The 19,296-nt window shown below is 43.7% G+C and overlaps 1 protein-coding gene across 2 annotated transcripts in view; it reads left to right on the plus strand.

Moving 5' to 3' along the window:
* Window positions 1–19,296, plus strand: part of DOK7 (docking protein 7) — a 122,845-nt gene that overhangs the window by 11,097 nt on the left and 92,452 nt on the right. For both annotated transcript variants that reach the window (XM_063457727.1, XM_063457728.1), the window contains exons 3-4: window positions 13,063–13,293; window positions 18,777–18,977. In XM_063457727.1, the coding sequence (XP_063313797.1) occupies window positions 13,063–13,293; window positions 18,777–18,977 (432 nt within the window). The remainder of the gene's footprint in view (window positions 1–13,062; window positions 13,294–18,776; window positions 18,978–19,296) is intronic.

Here is a 19,296-nt window from a genome sequence, read left to right on the forward strand (position 1 = left end):
GTCAGCTGGCTATCACCTATGGCTGACTGAACCTTGGGGACGGACATCCCCTGGGCGCCATTTTGGGGCGCTGGCTGAGGGTAAACCCCAGCAACACAATTTTTATGATACACAAACAATTTTACACCTTTGTGATTTACTTCTTCCTCAACCCAACCTTCTAACTGAATAGCCTTCGCTACTCTGTACCATGCTTCAGCAGTCTTTAATAAACCATTATCTGTAAGCTTGCCTTTCATTTCTGCTAGTAACTTGCGCCAACTTTCTGGTTGCAATCTCCCACATGTCGGTACAGCAATTTTACATACTTTTGCAATCTTTTCAACACCTTTAACCATCTCTTCACCCTCTCTGTTCTCTACCAAATCACATGCTAACCAGCCCTTGCTGGGCTTATCTAAATCCTGTCCCATAGTCCCTTTACCCCTATACCAGCGTCCTAGATATAGAGAGAGAGAGGGAAATTTGAACAAGAACGTCTACAATGCTCGACTGCCACCCGAGAATCGTGGGACTTTCTCAGGTGCGTCTTCCCAAAACGTAGACTAGTCACTGAATCCGCCTACCCGGGGTGGTAGACACGGATTGGAGCGAGGTGAGAAGTGTGTGACCAATCACTTCCCTTTTAAGAGGAATGGGAGTGGATAGTATAATAATATAGAAAGTGTAGAAAAAGATGAAAGGCAAGGAAAAATCCTTAGAGACAGACACAGGAGTACATGAGACTCCTCATTAAACAACCAAGACAACAATACAGTTGAAATACAGTGCATGCATCACAGTTCAAATAAAATCAACAGTAATTCCTTTCCTTTACTCGTGTGCTTACTCCAAAGTCACCTCCCTCAATCCCGTAGTATCTTACTACCAACGGCCAAGGATAACAGCTAACACCGGTCCGAAATCCATATGCCTCCCTCGTCACAGCAGCCCACTAATGGTGTCTGCGCTACCCTCACCCTTGTAGTGCCCCTATAAAAACCCACTTATAAGTCTCACTACCACAAATAAACAGAAAAAAAAACAAAAAAAAAAAAAAAAACTGGAATTCCACCAGCCCCAGCGCTCAGGGTTGTGGTTACCAAAAGAAAACTGGAATCCCCCCAGCCGAAGTTGAGGTTTACCAAAACTGGAATCCCCCCAGCCTCGGTACTCAGGACAGTGGTTACCAAAATTGGAATTCCACTAGCCCCAGTACTCGAAACTGTGGGTTACCACGTGCACAATGAGGCTAGCTAAGCTCTCAGAGTGTCACGAGAAGGATCACAGGAAATTATGAGTCTACACAAAATCCACAGTTCCAACAATCCCCTTTTTCCTTACAGCCACAGCCACGAGGCTCCTAAAAGAGGTAAACAGGCAAAGATGACCCCCAGGAACACATCCACAGGCCAACCCCCCTTTTTCCCTACAACCACAGCACCGTGGTTCCTAAAAGGAGTAAAACAGGCAACAGAAGACCCAGGCAAATCCCCTCAGGTCCACCCCCCTTTATCCCAAAAGGGGCAAAATACAAACAGATAGACAGATATACAGAAGACCCAGGCAAATCCCCTTAGGTCCACCCCCCTTTATCCCAAAAAGGGGAAAACAAGCAAGACAGAACCCCAGGCAAATTCCCTGCAGGTCCACCCCCCCTTTATCTCAAAATGGGGAAACAGGCAAACAATTCAAACACAATTCAAACACACCCAGGCAACAGATAGACTAAAATGCAGGTAAACAAATGAGTAACGAGACACCGGGCAAGATATTACCTGTCTTTGATGTCCTCCCGGGAAGCAGTCACAGACACGTGGACGGGTCAATCAAAGGGGCCGGAACGTACCGGTGGCTCTGCAGAAGTCTCTACCGTGTATCTGGAGGTGATCAATCTCCCTTCCTTCCCCCTGGATTCCTCCGTCCACCCTTGTCTTCCTTAGGACGGCTCACCGGCCGGACATAGCCCGATGCCCCACGTTGGGCGCCAAGTTGTTATGGTACTTTTTGCAGTAAACCAAAATGTTTAAATGTCTATCTGTTCCTGTCCAAATCAATAAAATAAATTGCGTATATACGCTGAAGTAATTAAGTCTGACACACAAGGTTCAGGTTAAAATAACTTCGAGAAAATTTATTGGCAAGTGATTAAAAAGCGGACACGCAGGTCCTTTTAAGAGACATTTTACGTCATCATTGCTTATTAGAATATCAGTAAATAAACATCATTAATTGGATTAATTGTCAAGTGTCGGGATTAGTGTCCACCTATCAATATTATTAATTGGCTCAAAAGACTAAGTGGTTAATCCCGTGTCCACCCACCAAGAGGTTGGATTGTTCTGGACACGGGTGGGGGACAAGGGGTCTTGAGCGTCATTTTACACGGTCGGTGATCTCAGGCCTCGTGGCCAGGTGCAAGGTCTCTTATGAATAGAACATTTCATTACTACTGTGTTCGCATGGCCTTCAAATTATACTTTGTTGCAAATCTAAGGAAAAGTCAGCAATTCCTGTGTTAATCATATCTTTATAGAAAATACAGTCTTTGTTCTATTGTATTAGATGTGCTGGGAAATTCTGTCATGTAAGGTGATTTTAAAATGAACAAGTTAGGTTATGAGGACAAAATGGAGGATTGAAGAAGTCAGGTTAGGGGGACAAAATGGAGGATTGTCACAGTATAAAGTTAAAATGGAGTTAGTGCAATTATTGAATACAAATACAATAAGGTTTTTTAAATAATCCCACATCACAGGGAGCTCTGTGTCATCAACAGCTACACACAGAAAGGATCCTAGGCATCACAGTAAGTCATTAAAAAAAGAATAAAATAAAAGCCTATGGGGTCACTGTAAACCTGATATTAGTACAAGGGAAGTTTTACATTTTGCAAAAGAAAGGTGTGCCACTACCCCAAATAAAGGAAAAATACAATTTGAGAAAGCGTCCAGCAGTGACGTGAAACACCTACAGTACAGTTCCAAGTTTCATTTAATTTGTCCCCCCCCCCTTTTGGAAACCGTAAACAGAGAAGTGTTAGTTACAACTCCTATCACTGCTACTTATTAAGGTGGGCATGTCCTGTACGTAGTATTGTAATAAATCTGCACTACAAGGATACTCAATGTCCTGCTATATATATATGTCCTGTCCTAATGTGTTTTACACCCCACCTCCTATAGAATGTAAGCTCGTTTGAGCAGGGTCCTCTTCAACCTATTGTTCCTGTAAGTTTATTTGTAATTGTCCTATTTATAGTTAAATCCCCCTCTCATAATATTGTAAAGCGCTACGGAATCTGTTGGCGCTATATAAATGGCAATAATAAATAAATAAATTATATATATATATATATATATATGTATATATATATTATTCCATTAAGTTCTTTTGAGTGCAGTATTGCAATTTTGTGAGAATTTTCAGAAGTAAATTTCCCCCCATGCCCCCACTTGTACTGCTGCTCTTTCAGTTTTAACATTTAAATGCTCCATCATGGCTTAGCAGGGGATGGGGCAGAAGCATGAGGGAATGCGACTCTCTTGCTTCTGTTGCTGGGGGAACACTTTGCCAGCCCCACCTGACTTGTACTCCCATCCCTGGGTATATGATGGGAGTAGAAACTTGGAGGTAGTAGTGAGCTGTGCTTCCTGCCTTTTCTCCTATAAACCCTTCACTCACTGGAAAAGGGTGAGGGGCCTTGGGGGGGGGGGGGAGGGGGGGGGAATCTTGCACTTGACCTCCTTGATTTTAAATCATCACCCAATGAGTTGATATTTCCCCTGAATTGATGCAAGCTTTCCTGTGTGCTCCTACTATTAAAGGAAAGCTGGCATTTCGATCCAACAGCCCTAGTAGTGGGAAATATTTATTGACAGGCATTCACATTCTTCACAACTTCACAAGCAAATTCATTGTTCTGGGGCCCTAATGCCCAGTGATGTACCTAACACAGTTGCTGTGACCGTGCCTGTCACTCCAGGGGACCAGACTGCAGCTGTCCCATGGGCCGTCGGCATACATTCAGGGCCAGTGCACAGCTAGATCAGGAGCTAAATACTGTGCTGTTCCCCTCCTGCCACTGTATGTAGCATGGCCAAGTGGTCTGACAGGAAGTACTCACAAGCACTTCCTGTCAGACAGGCACCGTGGCAGTGACTAGGTAAAGGAGGGGAGGGAGGTGAGAGACACAAGGAGGGGCTGGGGGAAGGAAAGGGTCACATGGAAGGATTGTGGGAGAAGGGAATGGGACACATGGAGGGGCTTTGGGGGTAGGAGGGATGGGACACATAGAGGGGCTTTGGGGGTAATGAGGCACATGGATAGACTTTGGTGGATTATGAGACACAAAGAGGGGCTTCGGGTGAAATGAGACACATGTAGGGGCTTTGTAGGGGAGTGTGAAACATGAAAGGCCTTTGTGGGGGAGTGAGAGACATGGAGGGGCTGGGCGGGAATGATACATGGAGAGGCTGGGAGAGGGAATGAGAGACATGGAGGGGCTTAAGTAGAGGGAATGAGACACGTGGAGCTGCTGAGGGTGAAAGAATGGGGGGGGGGAGGGAATGAGACACATGGGGGGGCCCAGGGCAATTTTTGCACCGGGGTCCAGTGGTTTCTAGGTACGCCTCTGTGGCTGCCTATGGTCACCTTATGATTAATCATGCTCCGTTGGCAGGGTTTATGATTTGCCGCAAAAGTGAGGCATGTTGGTTGAGGGAGATGTGCAGATTGAACCTGACGTGTCTTCTACTCCTTTTGATAAATCAGAAGCTAATGCCAGTTTGGTAGGAGCATGTGAATATATCAGAAGCTATTGGCACCTGAAAGGAGTATAATCATGCCTACCAACATTTCAATGCACAAAGACGTAACACTTTAATGTTAGGGGTGAACGTGTGTGTGTGGTCAGAGGTGGGTTCGTTCTAAGCAGTTTTAGAAAAGAGGGTCAGAGGGATTTGGGTTCACAATAGGGACTGTCCTTCCTAAACAGGCACATTTGTGATGTATGGTATAGTGCTTCTGAAATGGTCAGAACATACCTTGCTGAATCTCCTTTGCTTCCTACTGCTAACCACCTAAGCTACTGGGATGACAAGAAGAGTGTATGGCCTGCTCTCTGTCTGGTTGCCCAGTAGATATTTTCATGTCCAATCACCACAAAGCTCACAAAACTTACTGCAACTCATGGTGCAAATACCCTTCTTCAAGATCACTCTGTATGGCTGAGTCTTGTGCTGTGACCATGAATTCTACCTCCACAGATGTAAATTGCCTTCAAGCTTAAATCTTTTTTCTACATTTCTAAAAGCATTGAACATTGTGGTGATTGTGATTGTAATCTTTCGAAATGCCTATATAGGTAGTTCTTTCACTTGGCTAAGACTTTTGGTGTCAGAAATTGCACATGGATTAAACTAGGTTTCTCCGAACCATCATTTATTTCTGTACAAATTGTTTTAAATTAACCAAATTGTTTTTGCCCTGCATATGTCTACTTACGGAAAGTAGAATGACTATGAAGAGGGCAGATATAATGAACAGGGGAGAAGACAAAATATATGAGGTCAGGGAGTTTGATAAAGGAAAATAAAGAAATTGAAAGAAGCGGTAAGAAGGCTAATGAGGAAGTGGAGAAGAAAATGTGTACGGAATGGATAGTATAAGAGTAAAGAGATGATTGAAGAAGGTATGGGAACCTCCGGGAAAATGGGTTGTTTGGTGAGAGGAGACATAATGAAACTGAGGGAGATGAGTAATATTAGTGACTAAAAGTAGAATATATAGGAAATTAGTGTTAATCCAACAATGCCCCTCCAGTCCCAGTCACTCTCCACTTTTTAAGGACACTTCTGCTGTTTTTCTTAGCATTTGAAACACATTACCAACAATCAGTTGTCATCATCCTTTCCCTACCACACAGACACTTTTACCTACCACACTTTTACTGTAATTGTCCAGTTCTACGTCCGTCCTGCCTTGGTCCTTGATTTCTATACTGCCTTTGATTCGCTTTACCATGGCATCCTTTCATCTATATTTTGGCCAATCTTGGTATCACTGGATATGTACTCACCGTTGCTAATTTTGGAATAATTCCTACACTTTCTCTATTTTTTTTTTTATCTCACTCAGGTGTTCTATTGTTGAAGTTCAGTGCTTGGTTCTTTTGTGATTTACTATATCCCCCATTTCTTGTCAGTCCTCATCTTTTATTCATCCTACATCTTTAGACATAATCCCGTCTGCTGCATATTATCTTGCTTCGCTGATATCTTCACACTTTCACCAAATAAACTGAGTTTATATCGCCACTTCCTCTTCCCTCACAGGCATCCCCGCTTAAATTTTCTCCCCTTGCCATCTCTCCTTCACACCTGTATGTATCATAGAATCTGTGATCCCATCATCCGCTTTCAAAAACATGTATGGTGTGTTACGCCACTTACTTTATCCATATCATCCATCAATATATTAAATGTTTACAATTAATTTTTTAATTTGATTTAGGCATGTGTGTGTGTAATTGTTTATAGTTGTGTATAGACGTAGCCTCTGGGATGAAATCCTATCTTGCCCATCTTTGCTTCTTCATGAATCAACAGAAGGCTTCACATTGTCCATGATTATATATAGATTAGATAGATAGATACATAGATAGACAGACAGACAGATAGACAGATAGACAGACAGACAGACAGATAGAAATATAGATTGGTAGTATGATAGATCGATAGACAGTTTTAATAGATAGATAGATAGATGCATAGATATATAGATAGATAATATATATATATATATATATATGTATATATATATATATACATATATAGATAGGTAGATGATATGTAGATACATAGATGATAGATAGATAGATAGATAGACAGACAGACATCATGAGTTTTTTACGAAAAACTAGAATGGTAATTATATTCTTTTTTTTTTTTTTGCACGTGTGATAGCAGACATAAAACAAGTTTAAATGGTGAATGCAGTATTGCCTGCGCAGAGGCATATTTTGCCAGACCATGGTAATGCATAGTACATTTTTCACATCAGTCGGTCCCGCTTTGAATGACAATTAGCTATTCATATCATCTGTATATCCAGTCTCCGCCTACCTATAATAATCATTTAAGCTACCGTATATACTCGAGTATAAGCCGACCCGAATATAAGCCGAGGCCCCTAATTTTATCCCAAAAAACTGGGAAAACTTATTGACTCGAGTATAAGACTAGGGTGGGAAATGCAGCAGCTACTGGTAAATTTCTAAATAAAATTAGATCCTAAAAAAAATATATTAATTGAATATTTATTTACAGTGTGTGTATAATGAATGCAGTGTGTGCGTATGTGTGTGTGTATGAGTGCAGCGTGTGTGTATGAGTGCAGTGTGTGTGTGCATGAATGCAGTGTGTGTGTGCATGAATGCAGTGTGTGAATGCAGTGTGTGCAGGGCCGGTGCAAGGATATTTGCCGCCGTAGGCAAAAAATTTTTTGCCGCCCCCTCCCCCCCCCCATATGTCTTGACTTCCCCTCCTCCTCCCTCAGTGGTCCTTACCTCCCCACCCCCGTGTTCCTTCACTCCCCCCCCCCAGTGGTCCTGACTCACCCCTCCCCTAGTGGTCCTTACCCTCCCCTCCCCTAGTGGTCCTTACTTCCCCCTCCCCTCCCATAGTGGTCCTTATCCCACCCCCTCCCTCTCATAGTGGTCCTTATCCCCCTTCTCCCTCCCATAGTGTTCCTTATCCCCCCCCATCCCTCCCATAGTGGTCCATATACCCCCCCCCCTCCCTCCCATAATGGTCCTTATACCCCCCCTCCCTCCCATAGTGGTCCTTATCCCACCCCCTCCCATAGTGGTCCTTAAACCCCCCTCCCTCCCATAGTGGTCCTTATACCCCCCTCCCTCCAATAGTGGTCCTTATCCCCCCCTCCCTCCCATAGTGGTCCTTATCCCCCCCTCCCTCCCATAGTGGTCCTTATACCCCCCTCCCTCCCATAGTGGTCCTTATCCCCCCCTCCCTCCCATAGTGGTCCTTATACCCCCCTCCCTCCCATAGTGGTCCTTATACCCCCCTCCCTCCCATAGTGGTCCTTATACCCCCCCTCCCTCCCATAGTGGTCCTTATCCCCCCCTCCCTCCCATAGTGGTCCTTATACCCCCCCTCCCTCCCATAGTGGTCCTTACCCCCCCCTCCCTCCCATAGTGGTCCTTATCCCCCCCTCCCTCCCATAGTGGTCCTTATACCCCCCCCCCCCTCCCTCCCATAGTGGTCCTTACCCCCCCCTCCCTCCCATAGCGGTCCTTATACCCCCCTCCCTCCCATAGTGGTCCTTATACACCCCCCCCCCCTCCCATAGTGGTCCTTATACCCCTTTTTTTATTATTATTAATTTATTTATTTATTTTTTTATATTTTTTTTTTTCGTCCCCCCTCCCTGCTTGATATATGGCAGGGAGGGGGGCTCTCCTTCCCTGGTGGTGCAGTGGCAGTTCAGTGGGGGGGAGAGGGGGGCTGGCAGAGCTGTACTTACCTTTCCTGCAGCTCCTGTCAGCTCTCTCCTCCTCCGCGCGGTCTGTGCAGCTCACTCTGTCAGCTCACAGTGTAAGTCTCGCGAGAGCCGCGGCTCTCGCGAGACTTACACTGGGAGCTGACCGAGGTGCTGACCGGACGGCGCAGAGGAGGAGAGAGCTGACAGGAGCTGCAGGAGAGGTAAGTACAGGTCTGCCAGCCCCCCTCTCCCCCGGTCTGTATTATGGCAATGCAAATTGCCATAATACAGACTCTGACTCGAGTATAAGCCGAGTTGGGGTTTTTCAGCCCAAAACATGGGCTGAAAAACTCGGCTTATACTCGAGTATATACGGTAAGTATTAGTCGCTGAATACGTACTCAGTGGGTCATGCTTAGGAACTTATGTTTATATTGCATTGGGCATGGAAAGCAAATTCGTATGGGCGGTTGGAGGGGAAGAGCATTGGTAGCAACAGAATAGATAAAGGGGCCCCTTATATGTGATTAAAAGTTGTGCATATTATGTGCAGGTGCTAGGTATAAGATGGCCAATGAGTGCGGAGCTCGTTTAAATGTGCGGTAAAGATGGAATGTATAACCCTTAATAAGTCACAGTTAAGTTCAGGTCTATGAGTGTTAAGCGGGCTCTTCTCCAGCCAGATGTATGCGCTAAATATTTTAAACAAAGCCCAACACATGTTCACTGTGGGCGCGAGCGGCATGTGGCTGCCTGTGTCTCAGTGAGGCGGTATTTGGCAATATGGCATATGCTATGGCCTAGGATGTTATTTTTAAAATGCCTTTTATTGAATACCCTACGGCTAAGCAGGTGTATGCTATTAGCTGCGCAAGTATGATTTAGACTAGTTAATTAACAGCAATCATCTAACATGCATCAGTAACGCTAACAATAATCTATCTATTCTTGGTATGACAGCGTATAAAAAAGCAGTAAATATAGGTTCAACTGTATTTTGCATTGAAATACGAGCATTGCTGTAAGGTCAAGTGTTCAGTGTTACCTTGCAAATGTATAACGAAAATATAGACAGCAATTAAAGTAAAATATGTAAATAACTTCAACAGACTAAATGTAGTATATCATCCTAAATAGGCATCCCATATCTGTCGAGCGTATTTCCAATGCTCAGCGCGGCCCTTGCAGACATGCATCATCTGCTGGTGGCTAAGCTGCCTAACAAAGATCTATATAGATTAGAAGGGAACATATGCAATATATGAACATTTATGGGTGTGGAAATTTGAGCATTATTCCCTGCGTTCAGGAAGGGCTTGCATATTTATATTGATCTCTTGCATTTTTATGTTATCCCCTTAGGAAGTAAATGCAAACTTGGGAAAGAAGACAAAAAAAAGAAAAAAAATATATATATAAGAAAAGAAAAAAAAAATCTCTTATCAGCGTCTCATGAATTATGACATGGTCTTGCAACGATTATGCATGCCATGGGAGTAAAAAACAATTATAAGAACTATAATATTATGCATCTGTATATGTATATGTTAACTAACAAATTATGTAGAGTGCATATGGGCTCCCCGAAGAAGGAGAGGCGACATAGTTAGCTCAAACAAAGCAGCCTTAATACAAAAATGTGAGTCACTTCGCTGGAGGGGGGCTAGATGGCGCCCGGTGCAAGGGAGCCATCCAGCTCAGAGTTCTGAACCTCCCAGGACCTCCCTCCGGTTTTGAAAGGGTTTTTTTTTTCACTGTAAGAACAATAAGGATGTGGAATTCTCTGCCTGAAGAAGTAGTTTTATCAGAGTCCGTACAGATGTTTAAACAGCAACTTGCATACTTGCAAAAACAGAATATTACATAAAATTATTTTTAAACTGTAGGGTAATAGCTTCTTGATCCAAGGATAAATCTGACTGCCATTCTGGGGTCAAAAGGGATTTTTTTTTTCCTAGTTTGTTGCAAAATTGGAAGTGCTTCAAACTGTTTTTTTGCCTTCTTTTGGATCAACAGCAAAAAAAAAAAAAATGTGAGAGAGACAGAACTTGATGGACACATGCCTCTTTTCAGCCTATGTAACTATGTGATAGCTAGATAGATATATTGGTAGAGAGATAGATAGATAGATAGATAGATAGATAGATAGAGACAGACTACACACATAGATTCAAGAACATGCAGATTTCATTTCCTCTTTGCTTAACCGTACAGTGGGTGCGATATATATATTTAGTGTTATATGAACTCGAATGGTAACAGAGACCCGTCTGATGACAGACATCTGGGGCTGTAGGTTTATGCTATAGATGTTGACAGCTAATTTAACGGTAACATTGGAAGCTCGTTTAAATAAAGATAAGACAAAAATAAAACAGCATCTAATATTGTAACATGAATTTTATTATTGTCACTGATACTTTGAGACGACCAAAACATACCCTGCATTTTCGGTGTTTATTTATTGAATATAGGCACATCCCCTTCCATACATGTATATCTATACTCTGTTACACTGTGATGTATGGAGTGAGAATTTAATGCTGGCATCAACAAATGTAACTTCTGCATGATATATATGTCACGTTGATTTGGATTATGTTCCCTATCCTGTCATTCAGCTGCTATTTTCTCTGGGACGGCTTATACTAAGAAAGTGGATTCATGCCTTGGCCTTCTGCATAGCGGTGATAGGGGTTGTATGTCTCAGTGTTTTAAATAGAGATGTGGATGCATCAATACTTGCCAGAGTGCCAGTATTTGCAATGGCTTGACAAAGACGCTTTGTGTCGAAATGTTGCCTCACCTTGTTTAATGGCTGAATAATATCACTATTATACCACACTGCTGTTTGCTGAGGGTTCTATCTTCTAAATACTTGAATATAATCACCTCCCACATCTACTCTAGGTGCTAGGTTCTATTTTGAGTGTTTCTCTCAGGTGCCAAATATAGAAAAAGGCCTACACACCAGAGAGGCCTGCACCAACTTGAACTTCTGAATGGTTTGACGTTCATGATCCCATTGCTGGACTGTCTGAAACAAAACCCTCTTAAAGGGGAAGTCCCACATCATAGGATTTTTAATAGCATGTTTATTTGACCCCTATATTTAACACGTGTGTTTAGCACTGTGTTTAGCTCTATAATGGGAGTGTCTCTGTCTAGGCTCAGTGTCAGCCATTTTTATAATCTCTAAACTTCACTGACATCAAAACATAGTTTCTGTTTCTCCTGCTCTAATGCTGTAATGATATTGATGTTACAAAGTTTTGGAGTCCAGTAGCCAGATCAGCAATGTTTTCTGCCAGAGGTAGCCACTCATTACCCAGGTGGTTGAGCCCCTGAGCCGTGAGTGGCCGTCTGGTCTTAAGCAGAGATGAGAAACTGGAACAGAAAGATGATAACCGTAGTGAAGCAAGCCGAGGTCAGTGGGAAGGAGAAGCAGCAAAGTCAAAACAGTCCAAATTCAGCAACAGGTAGGAGAAACAGGAACACGCTTGATTAGAGAGTACAGGAACCACAATAATCTGGCAAAGATACAGAGACAGGAAGTGGCTTTTATAGGCCAAGAACCAGACACCTGACCAGACACAGCTGAAGAGAGTTGTCACTGATACCATTGCTTGTAGAGTCAAGGTTATTAGATTTCAGGTAAATTTGCAAAAGGCAGGCTGGTGTACTGGTAAAGAAGAGGTTTAGCAGCATGAAACCCAGGGTTCAAAACCCAGCAGAGTCAGTTCCACACAAATGCAACCTCACGATAATGGTCATGTCTTTCATAAAAGGGGCACACCTGCCTGTTTTGCCATCCCCTTACTTACAAGACCATGCATGGGTTATTGTTGAAATGCTCTTCATGTTCCTAGTTCCTGCAGAAGCTAGCCTAGTGACACACTTACACTTTGCTGTATGGGGACACCATGAACCAAAGCAGGACAGGACCCCGCAATTGGGACTTGCCCACTAAAAGCAGAACTGTTGAGAGGCGTGTTAATGTAATGTGTGCCTCAGCTGTGCCAGGAGAGCAAAAAACAGGTCGCAAGAGTATTCTGAGAACAGACTCAGAATACTCTTGCGACCAATTTTTTTGCTCTCCACAAGTTTAAAGGGTAATCCAGACGTGGACCCCTTTTTACGATGAGAGATATCAGCTATGCCTCACTGATGATGCCTAACAAGGCTGAAACGATCGTCTGGGGTTGCTGTGTCTCTCATTCAGAGGGAACTTGCTGGCATTTCGGATCTGGACTGCCCGTATGGGTGGGTCCAGTCTGATATGTTTCAGAGAAGTTCTCTCTGTAATGGCACAAGATGAGCAACAACCAGCTTGAGATCTGAGTGGGGACCCACCGAAGGGCAGGCTGCCCGTTCTCAGAATACTCTTGCGACCTAATTTTTTGCTCTTCACAATTACAGATATTAATAGTTCTAGGAGATATTCCTTGTATAACGCAATAGTGTCATTTCCAGAAAAAAAGAAAGCAATAAATGCATACTGTATCACAAAGCGAAGACATAAAGATGTTAATCCATCATCCAAATATATGTTTTATTTTTGTTTTTTTTTGTTTTTTACAGATTGTTTGTTAATGTTGGTGTATAAGGAAAAATCAGACAGGATAAAAGGACATAAGGAAAAAAGCAGCGTAACATTAGAAGATATTTGCGGATTGGATCCCGGCCTTTCCTATGAGGGTATGAGCCAGACTCTCGCCGTCGTCTGCTTCTCGCAAGTTGTTATGCTGGGTTTTGATAACAAAGACATTATGAATGCTTGGGATGTACGGCTCCGTTACAGCTTGGGAGAAGGTAACACAATTTTCATGAATTAAAATAAATGTCATTATATTACTGTTTGATTATCATTGTAAGAAGAGTGTGGAAAATTGTTAGTGAGTATCGGTGCTTGGACAGTCAGTTGAGGGATATTTATCTGAGTTCCGAAAAGTAATTATTTCAGTTATAGTTATTAAAGTATTCTGAAAGTGGTGTAAATAGCACATTTTTTCCTTCATTATAACTTCTGCAAGTTTAAAAAAAAAAAAGTCAGAACAGATTTAGAGTGGCTGAAAAAAAAAAAGTGAAACAGAAAGAGATTGGTTTGGTTATGGTGAAAATTAAATTACTGATGAGAAAATGTGACAGACTGAACAAATTATGCCAAAATCTACTGACAATTTTCGGATTAATTAGATGTACAAGTCCCGGCAAGACTTAATCAATCAAGGACTTAATCTTTGTAGCTTAACTGTAATTAAGTGTTACTGTTTATTAAATAGCAAACCAACATTATAATAAATAAAGAAAACTATGCATTTATATGGCTCTTTATAGTGTAGTTGAGGTTGGCCGCATGCACCCTTTAGAGGGACAGGCTAAGCACTAAAACAGTGTTAGCTTAATGATGCAGTTTTGGTGTACAGATCATGCCCCTGCAGTGTCACTGCTCAATTCCTTGCTGTTTAGGAGTTAAATCACTTTCTTGATGCAGCTTTAGCAACACCTCTCCTGACTAAGACTCACATTTTTTTCCCATGGAGGCTGTGTAAGTCACAGCCAGGGGAGGTGGAGCTAAGGCTGCATAAACAGAAAGAAAAGTGGTTAATGGCAGATTTAACAAGGAGGTTGTAGGGGCATGATCGACATACCAAAATGTCTTCATTAAAGGACCAAGAAAAATAATTCCTCTTTCTCCTTCTGTTTTTTCCACTGATCTAACGAAAGTGACAGGAGCAGTCTGCTAAAGTGCACCTGCTTTCTCTAACCTGTGTATGAAAGCATTCACAGGGCTTTATTTTTCATGTCCTTCAGTGCCACTCATTCCTCTTTCTGGCTGCAGCTTTATCCCGTGACCCCCGCCCCCCTTCTCATCCCTTTGTGTTGACAATTCAATGACAATTTAGATGAGAAGACTTTTACTAGTGTTTTCCCTGTGAAAAGACTGAACCAGACAGCCACTAGAGGGACTTCTGGGTTCTTAGACGGTGTTTGGTCATCTAAACGATGTTGGACGTCCTCACACTATGCATGAGGACCTCCAGCATCGCCGGAATCCCCATTGGAAAGCATTTAATAATGCTCTCCTATGGGAAGGTCTAATGCGTGCGCGAGCGGGTGGAGCCTGACCCAGCACCGAGGGACATTGGCGCTGGATTCAGGTAAGTTTCTGAAGGGGTTTTAACTCCTTCAGCGACGTGGGATGGGGGGCAAGAGGGGGCACTGCAGGATTCTACAGTACCAGGAAAATGGGTTTGTTTTCCTGGCACTAGTGAATCCCTTTAAGCATGCCACCCCCAGTCACTAAATTATCCTGAGGAATACAAGTTTGTTCTCTGCCCACCCAGTGGCGGATCCAGGGGGGGGGGCAACGGGGCAATTGCCCCCCCCGAGATTCTCCCCTGCCGGCTAATGCAGGGCTGACATTGCCCAAGTGCCAGCCCTGCATTGTGCCTGCAGACCGGGGAGGGAGATCAGTGATCTCCCTCCCCGGTCCGCAGGCACATTACTGACAGCCGACCGGAAGGGGAGGGAGAGAGGACCCGGGAGCTGTTACCAGCAGCTCCTCCGGGTCCTCCTCTCGCGAGATTTGGAGCGTTGCCGCGGTTAATCTCGCGAGAGTGAACTCTAGCCCTGGAGCGCGGGCTAGAGTTCAGTTCTACCACTGGGACCACCAATGAACCCCACTGGGACCACCAGGGAACGAAAGATGTCCCCCCTCCTCCCAGTAAAGGTAAGAAGGGAGGGGGGACATAACATTTATTTAATTAAATTAAAAAAAAAAAACACACACACATGAAAAAAAAAATCCTTCTTATCACACACACACACATTGCCCCTGCCCCCCATACACACACACATTGCCCCTGCCCCCCATACACACACACATTGCCCCTGCCCCCCATACACACACACATTGCCCCTGCCCCCCATACACACACACATTGCCCCTGCCCCCCATACACACACACATTGCCCCTGCCCCCCATAAACACACACACATTGCCCCTGCCCCCCATACACACACACACATTGCCCCTGCCCCCCATACACACATTGCCCCTGCCCCCCATACACACATTGCCCCTGCCCCCCATACACACACACACTGCCCCTGCCCCCCATACACACACACATTGCCCCTGCCCCCCATACGCACACACATTGCCCCTGCCCCCCATACGCACACACATTGCCCCTGCCCCCCATACGCACAGACATTGCCCCTGCCCCCATACGCACACACATTGCCCCTGCCCCCCATACGCACACACATTGCCCCTGCCCCCCATACGCACACACATTGCCCCTGCCCCCCATATGCACACACATTGTCCCTGCCCCCATACACTCACACACATTGCCCCTGCCCCCCATACACACACACATTGCCCCTGCCCCCCATACACACACACACATTGCCCCTGCTCCCCATACACACACACATTGCCCCTGCCCCCCATACACACACACACATTGCCCCTGCCCCCCATACACACACACACACACACACATTGCCCCTGCCCCCCATATCCACACACATTGCCCCTGCCCCCCATATACACATTGCCCCCATATACACATACACTGCCCCCCATAAACACACATTGCCCCTACAAACACACACTGCCCCCATTAACACATTGCCCCCACACACATACATTGCCCCACAAATACACTGCAATACACACACACACTGTAACTGTCACACACACATACTGATCCACACACACACTGCACCCCTGACATATACTGCCGCCCTCACGTACACACTGCAACCTTCACACACACACTGCTAATACACTGTCCCCCTCACACACACACACACTGCACCCCTCACACATTGCACCACTCACACATACCACTGCTCCTCTGCCCTACAACAGCCCCATTTCCCAGAGGACCTCAGGTAAGTTGTCAAACAGTTCTTAAACAGTTTGACTACTTACTCTGGGAGGGGGTCTTGGCATTATTGGCACTATAACCACTACACTGAGCTGTAGTGGTTATTGTGTCTGGATTATTTATTTAAATAATCTACAAGTGCCCCTCCCTAGATCAGGCTCTGGATCCGCCACTGTGCACACCATGTCTCCCACGTTGAGGAGAAACAGGGGCAGACATGATTTTGGACTGATTTAGGACCCCTGCCGGAATTATTTTAATTGCTTGCTAATTGGAAGCTCAATTCTGTGCAAGTTTTTTTATTTTTTATTTTTACACAATACAGTCATTCGGGTGTGGATATTGGAGGCATCTGACCTAATATCTGACTTGGTTGCAGGTGTCGGTTACACTCTGGAAATTTGGGAATAACCAACTTGTTGTAGCAATGCTTTGCTTGAACTCAGCTGGGCAACAAACGTCTCTGCAATGGACTTGTCTAGTTAATAACAAACTCTGAAGGTTCTCTGCAAGACACAACATTCACCTAATATTATGTTAGTCCAATAAAATAAAGGTATCATTGCATCCTGCAATACTCTGGTATTTTGGCACCTAATATTGAGAAATATGGCTGCAAAGCAAGAGGAACATAACCTTGGCACAGGAACCAGTACATTTTATTTTTAAATTCACCATTAAAAGATAAAACTCACTCATCTACCATGGCACTGCTTTCTCTTACTCAGCAAGCAACAGAATGCCTTGATCCTTTCAGAAACATTCTTCCAGACATGCATAGACTGTGCGCAGATACTGACCTCTAATTCTCTATCGTATAAGCAGCTTTAAGTGGGAGTAACACCATCAGTTATAAATTGCAACTAGAGGGGAACTTTACAATAAGGCTAGACAAATTTGCTTGGAATCTAGCAGCCAGCGAAAAAGTTTGGAGCCAGGTTTTAAACTAACAAAGCTTTATTTTCAACAACAAAAATACAATTTTTAAAGGGACACTATAGTCACCAGAACCACTACAGCTTAATGTAATGGTCCTGGTGTCTATAACCTGCCCCACAGGCTTTTTTAAATGTAAACACTGCCTTTTCAGAGAAAAACCACAAGAAGTGCTTTAGTCCAGTGCTGCACTTACGTTCAGCGTCTCCACGCACTGCATGGATGCGCTAAGGTTCCCCGTAGGGATGCATTGATTCAGGGCATCTGTATGAGGAGTTGTTGATAGGCACAATGTGGGGTTGTGCTGCGCATGCGCAATAGCCTCTCACTGCTTTACTGTGGGAAAGTATTGTCTATTTGCTGAGATCATAAAGATTGAGTATATCAGCGAAGGAGATGGGGCCAGGTCACCTAAACAGACACACTCACTGACAGAAGGATAGACAGACACACACACACACTCACAGACATACACACACTCACTGACAGTCAGACACACAGACATTCCCTGACAATCTGACACACAGTCACACTCACTGACAGACACACCCACACACTCACTGACAGACACACACGTACTCACTGACAGACACACACACTGACAGACACACACATACTCACTGACACACTCGCACATATACTCTCACACACTCATAAATTATTATGTATTTTTTTTATACTTATGTCCACCCAACCTTCCTACCTTTAGAAGATGTTTTGTTTTGTGCATTAATGTGCTGCTTGGACCAATGAGGAAGCATTATCCTGAACAGCAGTGGGTGGCTGTGATTGGCTTAGAGCAGGCATAAGCAACCTTCGGCACTCCAGAGGTTTTGGACTACACCTCCCATGATGCTTTGTCAGCATTATGGTTGTAAGAACATTATGGGGAATGTAGTCTACAACATCTGGAGTGCTGAAGCTTGCCTATCCCTGGCTTAGAGTGTCATCTACCACTTTCAGCCAATCACATTGCCCATTGCTGGTATGAAAGAATGTTTGAAATCATTTAATAGTTTCAAGATTCCTTGTAGAATATAATCTTTAAAAATCTGTCACTCAATGAACTGGCATGTTTGGATCTACATGTTCTTGAGACAGTTAAACTCCCATGATGCTTTGTCAGCATTATGGGTGTAAGAACATTATGGGGGATATAGTCCACAACATCTGGAGTGCTGAAGGTTGCCTATCCCTGGCTTAGAGTGTCATCTACCACTTTCAGCCAATCACATTGCCCATTGCTGGTATGAAAGAATGTTTGAAATAATTTAATAGTTTCAAGATTCCTTGTAGAATATAATCTTTAAAAATCTGTCACTCAATGAACTGGCATGTTTGGATCTACAGGTTCTTGAGACAGTTAAACTCTTTAATGAGAATAGCGTTTAAGAAGTCACAGTTTTACTTAAATGCAAGGATTTACATGGCATTAATAGCTCATTAACTCTCAGTTCACAGATTTCATGTGGGAGTATTGCCTGGTACGAAATTGGAATGTGGACCTGCTACCCTACATTTGTGCAATGACATTTTAGTGCTAGCGAGAGACCTTCCACCTGTGGTTATTGGACAATGGAAATTAACTGACCTGCGACGTTACGGAGCTGTAGCCAATGGGTTTGTCTTTGAAGGCGGAACCCGATGTGGATACTGTAAGTAACATTGTCTGTGATGCTGCATTGTGTTTGCGGTTAATGTAATGGCTAGTTTACCTGTTTACCAGGCTCCTGTCCAATACAAAGAAGTTTATAAAATATTTGTTATGATATTTGGATATTTAAATTACATTGTAGAGGTGCTTCATATTAGATTTTGTATACTCACAAGATTATGTTACAATTTGTAACGTTAAAATAAGCAGCTCAGCGATAAATGGTGTTTAATTATAATACATTGTCTTTAGAAGGCTATATTTAACTAATTCCTTAACAATGTAATGGATCTAATTTTCTCATTAGGTGTTTATTCCAA

Source organism: Pelobates fuscus, chromosome 6 (assembly GCF_036172605.1).
Source record: "Pelobates fuscus isolate aPelFus1 chromosome 6, aPelFus1.pri, whole genome shotgun sequence".
In the NCBI taxonomy this organism is placed as follows: Eukaryota; Metazoa; Chordata; class Amphibia; order Anura; family Pelobatidae; genus Pelobates; species Pelobates fuscus.